General features: G+C 36.4%; 1 protein-coding gene across 4 annotated transcripts in view; it reads right to left on the reverse strand.

Moving 5' to 3' along the window:
• LOC127416592 (protein mono-ADP-ribosyltransferase PARP6) overlaps window positions 1-13,929 on the reverse strand; it is a 31,114-nt gene extending 17,185 nt beyond the window's left edge. For all 4 annotated transcript variants that reach the window (XR_007893149.1, XM_051656019.1, XM_051656018.1 and 1 more), the window contains exons 1-8: window positions 13,687-13,929; window positions 8,333-8,458; window positions 6,192-6,269; window positions 2,024-2,118; window positions 1,878-1,938; window positions 581-671; window positions 356-422; window positions 95-244 (exon numbers count right to left, since the gene is read on the reverse strand). Coding sequence is in view for 3 of the 4 variants with exons in the window: in XM_051656019.1 (XP_051511979.1) it covers window positions 95-244; window positions 356-422; window positions 581-671; window positions 1,878-1,938; window positions 2,024-2,118; window positions 6,192-6,269; window positions 8,333-8,335 (545 nt within the window). In the remaining variant the exon portion in view is untranslated. The remainder of the gene's footprint in view (window positions 1-94; window positions 245-355; window positions 423-580; window positions 672-1,877; window positions 1,939-2,023; window positions 2,119-6,191; window positions 6,270-8,332; window positions 8,459-13,686) is intronic.
• Window positions 13,930-14,920: the final 991 nt, after the last annotated feature.

A 14,920-nucleotide genomic window follows, 5' to 3' on the forward strand; every position in this document is an offset into this window, starting at 1 on the left:
GATCATTGATGATATATGCAGAATTCACAAGTCAGTGTGGTCAACAATAATGTGTTGTGTCAAATGAAAGTGGCAGTAAACGGTGAGGACATACTTTGGGATCGGGGAGAAGATACTCAGTCCGGCACGGAATTTCTTGATGGTTCCTCCAGCTTTGAACCAGCTGTGTCGTTTCTCCTGTTGAGCTTTGAGGAACTCATTACTGAGATGTTTCCACTGCTGAGATGTGAACGTGCTGAGAATCCTGAACACAAAAAAACAAGATTCAAAGTTTTGTTTTTACATATGTCACAGTGTTTTATGCCCCCTGATGACTCCACACTAAACACTAAGAACCACCTTCAAACAGACTTACTTCTTTAGTTGGACGCCCAAGCTAAAGCCTTCCTTATTAGATGGTTGGAAAATGTCCACAGATGGTTCTGTAGGGTCACATTAAACATTGGTAGGTCAATGCTACTATACACTATATTTTCATGCATGTCTTATATAGTGGATAAAATATTAAACTCTCAATTTAAAAGATGGAAATCATATTAGTTAGTTTCTTTTATCAAAATATCAAAATTAAGTTCCATACCTGGTCCATCTAGGTACTGTGAAAGAGAGAAACGGAGACGCAAGACAATGGGTTCTGTTCGAATTACCTTCCATGCGGTCGCCACCTCCTCCTGCAAACGCACAAACAGGGCCCTATTTTAAGAGCACAGCGCTATGCCATAATTTGTAAGTGCAAAGACAGTGGGCATGGCCATGAAGTTTTGGTATTTTCGTGTAATCATGCGCTAATTCTAGGCGCAAGTAGGTTTGGCAAAATCGCACACCTAATGCGCAAATGGGCTGGATTAAGTGCAATTTAATTCTGAGGTTTTCTCTGGTTATTATTCCGCTATCTGCATCTTATTATATAGTTAATTCCCTCAAGCACCCGCGATATATATCAAAACAGTACATTCATAAGAAGTTGGCAGTGTAAATGGACTTTATGCAGTGAATTAGAAGAATAAATTACGATACGCATTAACTACGTCCTTGATGATTGTCGGGCATATATCTATGACAGTGACAAGCTCCTTTCATTCACATGAAAAATGTGATTCTCGTCAGAATTTGGATGTAGGCTCCGTTAAATTACAGAGAATGTAAGTATTATTAATAATTTTCATCTACTGACACACAAATCATGGCTAGAATTAACAGTGATTGTATCAGCATGCACTTCACTTCTACCGGTCGATTTTGATAAATTAAGTTAATTTATTGAAACACGATAAAAATAACCCAAAATATTTTGAAATTGAAATTACACTTCAAACGAAACAAAAATATAATCAAAATAACGAAGTGGTCAAAAACTCATAGCCTACCAATTCCAAACATTTTACTCTCTCCAACTTCTTCCACCGGCCCGTTTTGCAGTGAATTAAAAATCACTCTACAACAACAGGTGGAAAAATACCTTTAGACTTACAAATTAGACAATATAATAATACAAAAAATTTAAAAATAAAAATAATAATTGAAAAATAAACCATGACCTCTAGATAGTTTAACACAAATCTCATACATTTTTTGTTACATATAAGTAAGAGTTTGGACATTAACAACTTTATTACCACCTGCTGGTGGAATCTTTAAACTTTGCGCTAAGTTAAGATGTGCTTTTTTCTCAGGAAAATAGCAAATTGAGCTTTGCGCCTACACCTACAATAGTGCAAACACTCCCACCCACGGCCACTTGCGCTTTGCGCTGGCAAGAAAATTGCAATTCGAATTAGCGCTCTCACGAAAATAGAGCCCACAATTTTATTTTCAACTCAAGATCTGTTTGTAAAGTTAATATGCTGATGGCTTGTGTAGGAAGTATGTGATCTCACATCCAGGAAGCTGATGTTGATTTGTAGGTCGATGTCCACATCATCAATCGTGCCGTACTCTCTGTATGAAAAGGAACAAAGAGTAAATGTGGTTTAGGTGTGAATGCACAGATCTAGATCAGATGTGGCCTGAGGGTTTTTGTTACCTGACAGAAACAGCGCTGTCCGTGTAGATGTCTTTTACAGCTTCAATATCAGCGTCCAGTTGCGGGTGACGATACAGGTCAGCTGCACAGCTCCCCTACAGGTAGAGAGTAATATTACACATTAAAAAACAGATAGTAGCTGTCCTGGATGTGATTGGTCAATACAGCATTCCAGGCATACTAAAATAAGCAATATAGTAACAGTTATGATGTGGGAAAACAAGCCTGTTTAAATGAAAGAGTGAGAGTGAGGGTGGAAAATGGACATGAAAACTCGAGATCAAATTGTGACAGTTTTGATGCAAGAGACCTTGATGAATATTATAAGTGGACCTTGGTGAAAAAATTAATAAAATTAATGACAATGTACACAAAATGACACTAAATTTCATTCTGTTCATCTGAGAGCAAATGCCTGAAAAAAAAAAAATCTAAATATCTCATTGTGGAAGCGGGGGCATAGAGCCGAGTGCTGGTTTGTGAATGGAGAGCGAGGCCGGGAGGAATGAACGGTAATAATAATAATAATACGTTTAATTTATATAGCGCCTTTCCAGAGCTCAAGGACACTTTACAATAGTAACACAATACTACACAAACAACGAACAGTCACAAAAACACAGTTCAGATAGCACAGTCATTAAGAGTGAATACATAACACATTAAGATAAATAACACTGAGATTTAAACTCAGAGATAGAAGAGATGCTGTGAAGAGTCAGGGGGAGTGAATTCCATATATTGGGTGCTACAACGCTGAATGACCTGCCACCGTAGTAGAGAGGCGAGATCTAGGGACAGAAAGGAGTCCGGACACAGAAAACCTAAGCGAGCGGATCGGGTTGTAGGGGAGAAGCAATTCACTGAGATAGTGAGGTGCCAGACTATGAAGTAATTTAAATGTAAGCAGGATTAGTTTATATTTGATGCGAAACAAAACTGGTAACCAGTGAAGTTCAAACAGGAATGGAGTAATATGAGCTGAGCGCTTGGTATGTGTAAGAATTCTAGCAGCAGAATTTTGAATATATTGCAACCTAGCAATAGAGTTAGCAGGTAAACCAATGAAGAGGGCATTGTAATAGTCAAGACGTGAGGATATAAATGCATGAACCAGTGTTTCGGCATCTTTGAGACTGATAAAGGGACGAAGGCGAGCAATGCGGCGAAAGTGAAAGAAGGCAATTTTAGATACAGATTTAATATGAGCTTCAAAAGTGAGGGAGGGATCAAAGATGATACCTATTTTTTTTTACAGTATTAGATGGTTTAATGAAAGTGCCATCAATATCACAACCAAAGTCATAAGGAATTTTTTTCGTAAGTGTTGGTGTTCCAATAATAATGATCTCAGTTTTATCCATGTTCAATTTTAGGAAGTTGGAGTTAAGCCATTTTTTTATTTCATTTACACATGTTGATAGTGGACCGGTCTGGAGCATGGGAGCAGATCTACAAGCTGTACATATTTGAATGTCATCAGCATAACAGTGGTAACTGAAACCATGGCGGCGAATGAGTTGACCCAAAGGCAGTATATATATAATGAATAGTAGAGGTCCAAGAACGGTGAGGACTCGCACCAGTGTGTAATTTCCCTAACAGCTGTTCTGTGTTTCAGTGAGCAGTGTTGGGGAGATAAAGGGGAGATGAGAAGCCCAGAGGAGGAGAGAGAGCCATGCTTCATGCTATGTGTATGTTGAAGTGTGTGTGATGTTACAGAGTGTTCCGCTGAAAAGCGTGGGTTTTGTTTTGTTGAATAAAGACTGTATTATTTGGGACTGAGAACACCGTTTCCCGCTTCCTCTTTTCCTGACTGACTGGGGAAGTGTTACACTCATTCATGTAATATACATGAAAATATCCACAGTTTTCCTAAACAACCATTGGGTGGCACCATGATGACATGAACTTGCCTGTTTTCTGTTTCTGGTCTCGAGACACAATGCAAAAACTACTGAAACGAGCGATGCAGACGGAGAACAACAACCATTTAAGTGTTTTTTGAAGTAAAAATGTATTTCAGGCTCAACTTGTGCAGTTGTTGGCTGTCATAAGCAGATGTGTATGTAACAAAGTACAAATACTTTGTAACTGTACTTAAGTACAGTTTGAATATTTGCACTTGAGTATAAATATTTCTGTTGACTTTCACATTTACTTCACTACATTTTAAAGAGAAAATGAATACTTTTACTCCGATAAATTTCTCCTGACCCTTTTGTTACTTTTGTGACTAAACATCACAAAACATAACACAGATGAACATTGTAAATTGCATGTGGATCGGTGATAGTGATGTCTGATTCGTGAAAGAATCATTTGAGTCGAATCTTTTCAATTTTATTCCTTTAAATAAGTCAAAAAGATTCAAAAATGGGTCTGAATGATTCATTTTGCGAATCACGAATCTGAATCAAAATCACAAGGAAGCGTGCATCAAACAATGCGTGTTGCTTCGTCTCCACTGGGGAACAGAAGAAAACACTCATATAAGTTTTAATCTGTTTTGACTTTGAATTAATTTAATATGTTTTGGTTTAAACATTATAAACATTGTGAAATAAGGATGAAGTTATGTGCGATCAGTGTCCCGCATTTCCAGGAGACCCTGTATCAAATTTCAAGCCAATCAATGCAGTACCTTTTACGTTTAACCAAGGTACTATGTTTAAAAAATGGCCATATGTGCTCATGAAAATGTCTAACAATAACATTTGCAAAACTCATTAAACCTGAAACAGATAGTAACAGGAGAATAATTATTTTTACATTTTCTGAAGAAGATGTGAATTGTGCTTGCCTAAGCAAAACTATGGTGTTCAGGGTGGTTGCTAAGGTGTTCTCAGTACTTTTTGCTATTGCTTGGTTATTAGGGTGGTTACTAGGGTTTTTTGGGTGGTTGCTGGGGAATTCTATGTCATTTACAAGGTGCTCTGCTCTGTGTTTTAGTGCATTGCTACAGTATGTGATTGCTAGATTGTTCTTAGTGGTTGCCAGGTTGTTGCAATGCTGTTGCTATGTTGTTCTCTATGTTTGTAGCATATTAATGTGCAGTTGCTAGGCTGTTCATGGTGGTTGCCAGGTTGTTGCTATACTATTGCTAAGTTGTTCTCTGTTGCTTACTGGCCCACAAGTCCCTTCTCTAGTCACTAAATATGGCCCATGTACCTCCTTCAGTGTTCCAATTTGTTATGGACTGTTTTTTTTTTTTCATCATATCAATCAAATGTCAAATCCACATATGTTCAACACATAACCAGTATAAAGACTATTTAAGTTATGTTGTGCTTTATGCCATGTTCAAGTCCTGGGAAGTTCGATGTCAGAAATCGTAACTGAGATTTAATGTGCATTCAAGTGATTTTAGTAGGAAAGAATACGCCTTTTTTTCAGTTTTTCTCATTTTCATTTTCGCTTTTTTAGCACCAATACAACAAAATGAAGACTATTCACATAGTTTAATGCTTTTAATTGATGCTTTATCTATATTATTTTATCATTCTTGTGCAGCCACATACTGTATAGTGATGGTAAATGTTGTTTTGTTGCACAAGCCTGTCACCTCATAAACCAGCTAAATGAGTCTTATTTTCTGGCAAGTTTTATTCTTCATCAATGGTACAAAAATGCATACAATCTAAAAGGTACAGTCAAAATCCACAAGTAAAACAGAATTATGTCCCATACAAAATTTCTTGATTCTTTCCATGATTCTTTAATTGTAACGTCCACAACTCGGGAAACTGGTGCTCCAAGAAAATCCCACTGGTAATTACGGCTTAATGGTGGTGTTCATTTGCGCTCATCTTGTAAATAAGATCATTCTGACATGGCATGAATGCACCATTTATTCATATGTTTACTTTGCTATTTTGCACTAGATGAGTAGTACATTACTAGTAGTGCACATGTTTTTTGACAATATTTACAAATGTAATACTTTAAACATCACATTACCCACTAAGAATATACGCTGATGCGAGTGAAAACACTGGAGACCGGAAATTGAAAACAGCCGAATCGTGGAACACTTCCGTGTTCAGGAAAAAGATGGATAAGAGGCAGACTAAATTAAATTTCTTATCCAGACTAAAAGTGTGATGTCAGGATGTGACATGTGAAGGCCTCACTAGAATCAAATGCTTTTATGGCTGAAGTGTTTTACCTGAATACCATACAGGAACTGCTCCGATTCATTCTCTCCATCTGATTCTTCATCTGTCCAGCACTGGCCTTTAATATCCTGAATAAAACACATACACGGTTCAGAAACATTACATTCACATTACTTTCTAGATACTTTACTAAACACACAGTTACATTTTAGTAAACAGAAAAATGTTAATCAAAGCACTAATGGTGACTGTTTCAACTGGCTTAATATTATATTGGACATCCACTAAATGACTGATTTAAATTTAATCTCAATTTCAGCAGTAACATGTTGGAACATGAATCATGAGGCCAGAATTTCACCAAATCAACCAAACAAATCTAACTTAGAAGATGCATATAATCATACATGCATAAATGTACTTGATCTTCAGATGAAATATGTGCTTTTTCATCTGTAAGATGTACAGTTGAAGTCAGAAGTTTACATATACTTAGGTTGAAGTCATTAAAACAAATTTTTTTAACCACTCCACAGATTTCATATTAGCAAACTATAGTTTTGGCAAGTCGTTTAGGACATCTACTTTACATGAGTAATTTTTCCAACAATTATTTACAGACAGACTGTTTCACTTTTAATTGACTATATCACAATTCCAGTGGGTCAAAAGTTTACATACACTAAGTTAACTGTGCCTTTAAGCAGCTTGGAAAATTCCAGAAAATGATGGCAAGCCTTTAGACAATACACCAGTTAGCTTCTGATAGGAGGGGCACTGAACTGGAGGTGTACCTGTGGATGTATTTTAAGGCCTACCATCAAACTCAGTGAATCTTTGCTTGACATCATGGGAAAATCAAAAGAAATTAGCCAAGAACTTAGAAAACAAATTGTGGACCTCCACAAGTCTGGTTCATTCTTGGGAGCAATTTCCAAACACCTGAATGTACCACTTTCATCTGTACAAACAATAGTACGCAATTATAAACACCATGGGACCACGCAGCCATCGTACCACTCAGGAAGGAGACGCATTCTGTCTCCTAGAGATGAACGTAGTTTGGTGCGAAAAGTGCAAATCAATCCCAGAACAACAGCAAAGGAAACAGGTAGATAAGTATATATATCCACAGTAAAAACGAGTCCTATATCGACATAACCTGAAAGGCTGCTCAGCCAGGAAGAAGCCAGTGCTCCAAAACCACCATAAAAAAGCCAGACTACAGTTTGCAAGTGCACATGGGAACAAAGATCTTACTTTCTGGAGAAATTTCCTATGGTCTGATGAAACAAAAATGGAACTTTTTGTCCATATTGACCATAGTTATTTTTGGAGGAAAAAGGGTGAGGCTTGCAAGCCGAAGAACATCATCCCAACTGTGAAGCATGGGGTTGGCAGCATCATGTTGTGGGGGTGCTTTGCTGCAGGAGGGACTAGTGCACATCACAAAATAGATGGCATCATGAGGAAGGAAAATTATGTGGATATATTGAAGCAACATCTCAAGACATCAGCCATGAAGTTAAAGCTCGGTCACAATTAATTTGTGTCTTCCAAATGAAAAATGACCTCAAGCATACCTCCAAAGTTGTGGCAAAATCGCTTAAGGATATCAAAGTCAAGCTATTGGAGTGGCCATCACAAAGCCCTGACCTCAATCTGAGCAAGGAGGCCTACAAACCTGACTCAGTTACACCAGTTCTGTCTGGAGGAATGGGCCAAAATTCCAGTAACTTATTGTGAAAAGCTTATGGAAGGCTACCCAAAACGTTTGACCCATGTTAAACAATTTAAAAGCACCAAATACTAACAAGTGTATGTTAACGTCTGACCCACTGGGAATGTGATGAAAGAAATAAAAGCTGAAATAAATCATTCTCTCTACTATTATTCTAACATTTCACATTCTTAAAATAGTGATCCTAACTGACCTGAGACAGGGAATGTTTTCTATGATTAAATGTCAGGAATTGTGAGTTTAAATGTATTTGGCTAAGATGTATGTAAACTTGTGACGTTTTTTCCCCTCTCTTCAGTCTCTAGAGAATAATGTCAGACCCATGTTTCTGCTCTGTCATGTGACTGCAGGACAGACTGGCGGGAGTTTACAGGCTTCATACAGTGTAACAGGAACACTGACAGTCTGTGACTGATGGTGTTTTGTGTTTAATGAAATGTGAACACTCACCATTGGCTCTGGTGTTCACAGGTGTGTGTCTGAGAGGATGAAGCTTTTCTGATCCATTTTTACTCCGAAACAACAGGATCTCTGAAATGAGGGCAAATGCCTTCAGTCTGATTGACTGTCCACTTTCTGGGGAAAATAAATGAAAGTTTCCTAAATTATTTTTCAACATTTACAGCAAAATCACAAAAGGCTCACCATTTAACTCAGTAACTACAGCCATCAATTATCAGTTAGAAATTATAGAATTATTTTGCACCTGCATATTTACTGTAAAATATATATTAATTTTGTAATAATGGACAAACAGCTATTGTTAGTTGTATTGGCTAGGGCAAGCATCATTAATACTATCAGGGGCGGACTTAGAACTAGGCAAAGGTGGGCAACCTCCTAGGGCCCCTAAAAGCTGAGGGCCCCCTAAAAATACAAATTATATTTTTTTATTATTATTATTATTATTAATGCAAAATACAGTTGCAATCAAAATTATTCAACCCCCCAAGACAGTAAGGATTTACAAAGGTAAGCTTTTCTGATGACCCAGACTATATCAGTTGAGTGACACATTCAGTCATAGTGTGAATATATAACCTAATATTTGTAAATAGCAGGATTTTTAAAAAATACAGCCATAATTATTCAACCCTATTGCATGTAGCTGTTTCTTAAATATGTAAGGCTACACAAGTAATTGTTTTAAAACAAAATTAAGTCATCAATCTGCAATGGCACTTATTTAAGTTTTAAAATTTAAGTTTAGCATTGTAAGCAAAAATGTATTTCTATGCAAAAAATGCAATTAAAAAAAAAAGCTGTCTCAAAAGTTAATAGAGGAGATTATTTCATTACACAAGAAAGGTCATGGTTAAAAGTACATTTCCAAGGCACTTCAGTTTCCAATAGACAAATTTGGCAGCACCATTCATACATTCATTTTTAAATATGGTACAACAGCAAGTTTCCTGGGGTGTGGAAGAAAGCAAAACTTCACCAAGGGAAATGTTGACTTGAATATTCAAGAAGTAATTAGGAAAGACCTGTGGAGTCCTGGAAGAAGGTTTTATAGACATATGACACTAAACTGAAAATGAGTTTTAGACCCATGGGTCAGCAGTATGTCTCGAGTAAGATGACAAGGTGATGACAAGAACGACACCATCCCCACAGTCAAGCATGGAGGTGGGTCAGTCCTGTTATGGGGTGTTTTGCGGCTGCAGGAAACGGCTATCCTGACTATGTGACTGACACCATGGATTCTTTCAGGTATCAGGCCATTTCGGCATGTAAAATGTGATGCCTTCAGTGTGTAAATTGAAGCTCAGTGATCACTGGACTTTCCAGCATCACAGTAACACCAAGAAAGCAGTGGCAGCACGGAAACCAAAGAATGTCAATGAGATGGAAGCTTTTGCTCATGAGAAATGTGTAAAAGTTCTAATAGAGAGGTGTCCAAAGCCTGAGAACACTTACCTGAAACATTTATTTGCTGTTATTAAGGATAAAGGATGCTCCACAAATGATTGACTTTGGGGGTTGAATATTTTTTGACATGACATTTGTGGAGAGAATTATTTATTTTAAAATTTGGGTAAACTGAACTCTTTGTTCTCAAAATCACTCAAATGTGTATTAAAAACTTACTTTGACTGTTTACTGAGGTTTTAGTTGGTGTTTTAATTCACATCACCAGAATGTATTGCTGGTCAGGGGGGTTGAATAATTTTGATTGCAACTGTAGCATGTTATGACACTGATATGATTAATATTGCTGTTCCTTTCAGCACCGTCAATGCAAACATCCCATTCAGATCAGGCCTTAATGGAATATTCCAAGGTTTTACACAACTACACAAATTCGTGGAGGGAAATCTCGAGTGCTCCAACTTTAGCACATGGATATGGACACAATTTCAGGGTTGAGGTAATGTTACCTCTGCGCTGCGCACTGGTCAAACGGCTATGCTCTAGATCCGGGAACCACAATTTTATGTTTTGCACGTAAAAAAAGACTGGCAGAAACTGAGAGGTGATCACTTAAAATGTGAGGTGTTATTTTTATGCCCTGAAAGTCTATGAATGTCTAGATGCTTTACTTCTAGAGGAAGAGTTTTCGTAGTGGTGAGTTTGTGACTGGGAAACACTGGTTTCAGCATGTTTCTGAGATTAAGAGAAACACCACAGTGGGATGAGTTCTTCTAATACCCTATTCAGATTAGTGGTCTATTTATAAAGCACCACAATGAATATGTAAATAAAAACATTTATTTAAAATCAAAGTATTCCTGTGTTTTTTTATTTATTACAAACCGGGAATAAGTAACTAGGCCTGCATATTCTGTGGTGTTTTGTAGTTTTAGAAATTGCAATCATTTATCTTAACATGAATATTAATTGTTATAAAATATCCAAATTTGTTATTGATAAGGGTTTAATTAAAATGTGATTATTTAGTATGCTCTTCCGTAAAAGTTGGCAGAAAATCCATTCTAATAGGCTGGCTGGCTGGCTGCTATAGGCCACTCTTGTGAGACAGAGACAGACTCAGCTGGTAGTTCGGTTCAGCTGGTAACCAAGTTTTGTTTAAAATTTACCAGGCTGCTACAATGAGCACCTCTGAGAAAGAACTAGTCTAAAACTTTTTTATTAGATTTGCCAAAGCTTGCAAAGTGTATGGCATTGAAAAAAATTAAAGAGTGTTGATGAAGCAACTTGTGTGATTAAGTGATTATTTTGAATGAGCTACCACTCTTTATGGCATACAGTAAATAATAAAAATACAAAAAATAATAACAATGAAAAGGGCCCCATTCCTGTACTTTGCCTAGGGCCCCCAAATCACTAAATCCGCCCCTGATTACTATTGCTCATACTTTGATTTGAACAAATCCCTAAAGCTAATTATTAAACTTTAGTGCGCAACTTCTCCCACACCGTTTGAGCTAAAGACTTGAATGATACCTTAAATCATGCAGCTTGTTTAGAAGAGGTGTCCTATTTTCTAAGCAATCAGATGAATTTCACTTGATGGACAATAAAATGGGAAAAATTCCATAGATTACCATTAAAGGAGAAAGGGTTAATCCATCTCAAGTGGACAAACATATTTCTTTTTTTTTTACTGTTTACCTCTATGTATTATTATGGCAAAACCACCAGTTTTTTATTTGTATTTTACTCGGTTTAACCAAGGTGGCCATCTTTGTGTCATGGCGCACGACAAATTTTGGTTAACAGATGTTTATGTAAACCTCAATATCTCAGCTCAGGATGGTCCTAGCTCCTTGGAACAAAAACTATAAAATCTCTAGAGCACAGCACAAGGTACATGCACATATATAAACATTTTGCACATTCTTGTTCCTTAGACTTAGAACTTAAGTCCTAATGTAATGATCAAGATTGCTGAAAGTTCCACTTTTAGGGTCAATTTATAATGGGAAGGGTTCGAGTCTCAGTCCTACATTTTTTTAGGGGGTGCCTAGGTAAGTATAGTGTGTATGCAGAACATTCCAGGTTTGAGACTTCTGTTATTTTTCTTTTATGGCCGTTTAAAATTATGTTTTGTTCTTTCTGCCCTCCACCTCACTGCTATGTATCCTAGCAACAACCCTTCCTGCTCTTTGTCACTGATTTGTGTGTGTGTGTGTGTGTGTGTGTGGGGGGGGGGGGCATATTTTATACAAGTAATGTGTTCCATGTACGGGAGTCCTCTGCACAAGTCATATCAGATAAATACTAACAAAAACACCACAGAGGTGCATGTCATGAAACCTGTCAAGAACATGTTTAGGTCACATTTCACCTTCAAATAAAAAGAAGGAAAGGGAAGATTTGTTTTGTTTTTTGCTTAAAGAAAATAAAGCATTTTTCTCAAGAGCATTAAAACTGAAATATTTTCATGACAATTAAGTTTTTAACATTAACATTTTATTATTAACATTTCCCTCCAAATTCTCATTACTGTAATCTGAAAGAACAATAATGTGTATTTAATAAATGCACTATTTATATATAATGTTAGTATTTGTTGTATTGCCTTTAATTTATGAAGATTTAAATAAAAAAACATTTCTAAAATTACTGCACTACGGTAGTAAGAATAATGAGAATGATAAAAAAACTACAACAGGAAAGTCAAAGGTCAGATTCATTACAGTAACAACTACTAATGTTTATTATAATTATAATTATTACTATTATTATTTTTATTATACAATCCAAAAAATGTAATGGTCCTAAAATAGGCTCCATTTTGTTATTGCAAAATATAATGTTGTTGTTTTTTTTCCCTCTTTACATTTTAGGGTGAAATGTGACATGTTTTCATTAGATTCACACAAAAGTTCCTGTTTCTTTAACCCTAAACAATAAAATGTTTTCGTATCTTTATTTTGAAAGCAGTAATGTTTGCAAAATCAAAGACAAAAAGCTCAAGAAAACTTAGAAATTAACACAGAATAAGTTTGAAGCCAGAATCCCCCAGACGAACAGAGTACAGGTGAAGTTCAAATAAACACACGACAAGCTGCCGATACTAATTGCTCTCCGTTTAAACCTCTTTAAGGTCTATAAAATCCATCAGCTTTATTTGTGTATATAAATTTTTTAAATCTGAAAAACAGCCATTTTGTTTCTATCCAGAGCCACAGTGTCTTTCTCCATCACCTCAATGGCTTTAGTTTAGATAATCTTTGATCCTTGATCAGACTGTAATGCATGTCTTTGTGAATATTATTACTCATCTGATAATGAATCGGTGTGTTCTAGATTATAATGAAACACTAAACAATCATTGTGTTTGGCCATTATGTTTTTTAATGGTTAATACTGATTTCTAAACAGCAGGGTAGCTGATGACTGATATAATGATAATACTGTATATATAATATAATGTAATGATACCAAGTAAGATGTAAGCAATTCGCAAAATTACAGAATTTAAATTAAAAACACTTCTTTGACAAAACATTTACTTAAAATTCACTAAAAGACAAAATATGCATTATACATACAGTATGCTTACCACTTTTGTAAATCGGCCAGTCAGGCACAGATATCGACCGATTTTCATCTCAAAGCGGTCAAATATCGACTAATCGGTCTGACAGATATATCGGTCTAACACTAATCATCACATTCCCTCAACTAATCTTCCAATCACCATCCACACAAATCCCTTGATGGCCTTATTTTGTCCCCAAACTGCCCCTGCCCCTCATGCCCCTCATGCCCCCTCCACTTCTCCAAGGATAATATCCCACATACCGATGCAGACTCTATTCAAGCTCAGAATAAAAACCACAGACGGCCAGCATCCAGACAACTACCCCCCCCTTCTCTCCATCCCATCTCACCTTCAGAAGATGGACCGACCGCTCTTCTCACAACACAACGATGCCACCTTTGCCTCCAAAATGATGACACTGCCCTTAATATAAAACAGATTAAATAAAAGCCACACACACAGACAATCTAATAATACTGAATTATTCTACACAAGCAGCAGTCCTCCATTTTGATGCTTCCTCTCTCTCTCTGGCTTTGCTGTGTGTCTGTTTATTTATCTATGGCAGATCTCTGCTGCCAGTGCTGTCTTATTTTTTGCCTGACAACACAGTGAACTGAGCATGCTCAGTGAGTGCCAACAGAATGAATCATGTGACCTGCAGCTGATAAGAGAGAGAGAGATGTTCCAAGAGGCTTTGTTAGAACTAGCATACTATCATACTACTCTTACTATCTCTACAGTATATAGTATGTACACTGTGCACAGTATGTGAATTTTCTGTATGTATGGTATACTTAAATCATTCTACATTCACTAAAATTTGCAGTTACACAGAGCATATTGCACAGAAAACATTTTACCACAATAAAATGAGCTCAACCTTCCATTTGCAGCGTATAAACTGGAATTACAGCTGCAATGTTTAACACTTTTTTTTTATCACTTATTATTTCATCAAAATGCCATTACATAAGTTTTTTTTTTTTTTTTTACCAAATCTGAATTCAAAACTACAGCATCACAGTTTGAAATGTGTTTAGTGGAACAGTTTATACTGTTTCATTTCCTATTTTTACATAAACAAGTTTTCTATCCTGTGTTGATGATGTACAATAGTTCCTGTTGAAACAGTAAGCTTGGATGGGACATATCAAAGTTTTTTCCCCCATAGCTTCCACGTCATAGTTCAGCATAACCATGATTTTCTAATTGCTTTTGCTAGTCATGGCAGGTGGTGTTAATTGGAAGGGACATTCTCAGTCTCGAAAGCATTTGATTGGACAAAGATTAGTAAGATTTGTTCTGACATTTTTCATCAATACTTTAGGTGTTTTCTCTGAAGAAAAAGACTGTACATTTTAAACACATAACTCTGCAAAAAGTAAATTTTACCAACTTTTAGGAAAGCACTAGCACAGTTAGATTCACAACTAGGGGTATGCATTAGAGGGTACTTGGAAAGATTTAGATTTTGCTTTGTTAAACCTATAAAACAGAAAAAATTAATAGATTAACTAATAAATAATTGACTGTGTTTAATCTATTTAAAACTCTACAGATGTAATGTTGTCAACATGATG

This window comes from Myxocyprinus asiaticus, chromosome 26 (assembly GCF_019703515.2).
Source record: "Myxocyprinus asiaticus isolate MX2 ecotype Aquarium Trade chromosome 26, UBuf_Myxa_2, whole genome shotgun sequence".
NCBI classification, from domain to species: Eukaryota; Metazoa; Chordata; class Actinopteri; order Cypriniformes; family Catostomidae; genus Myxocyprinus; species Myxocyprinus asiaticus.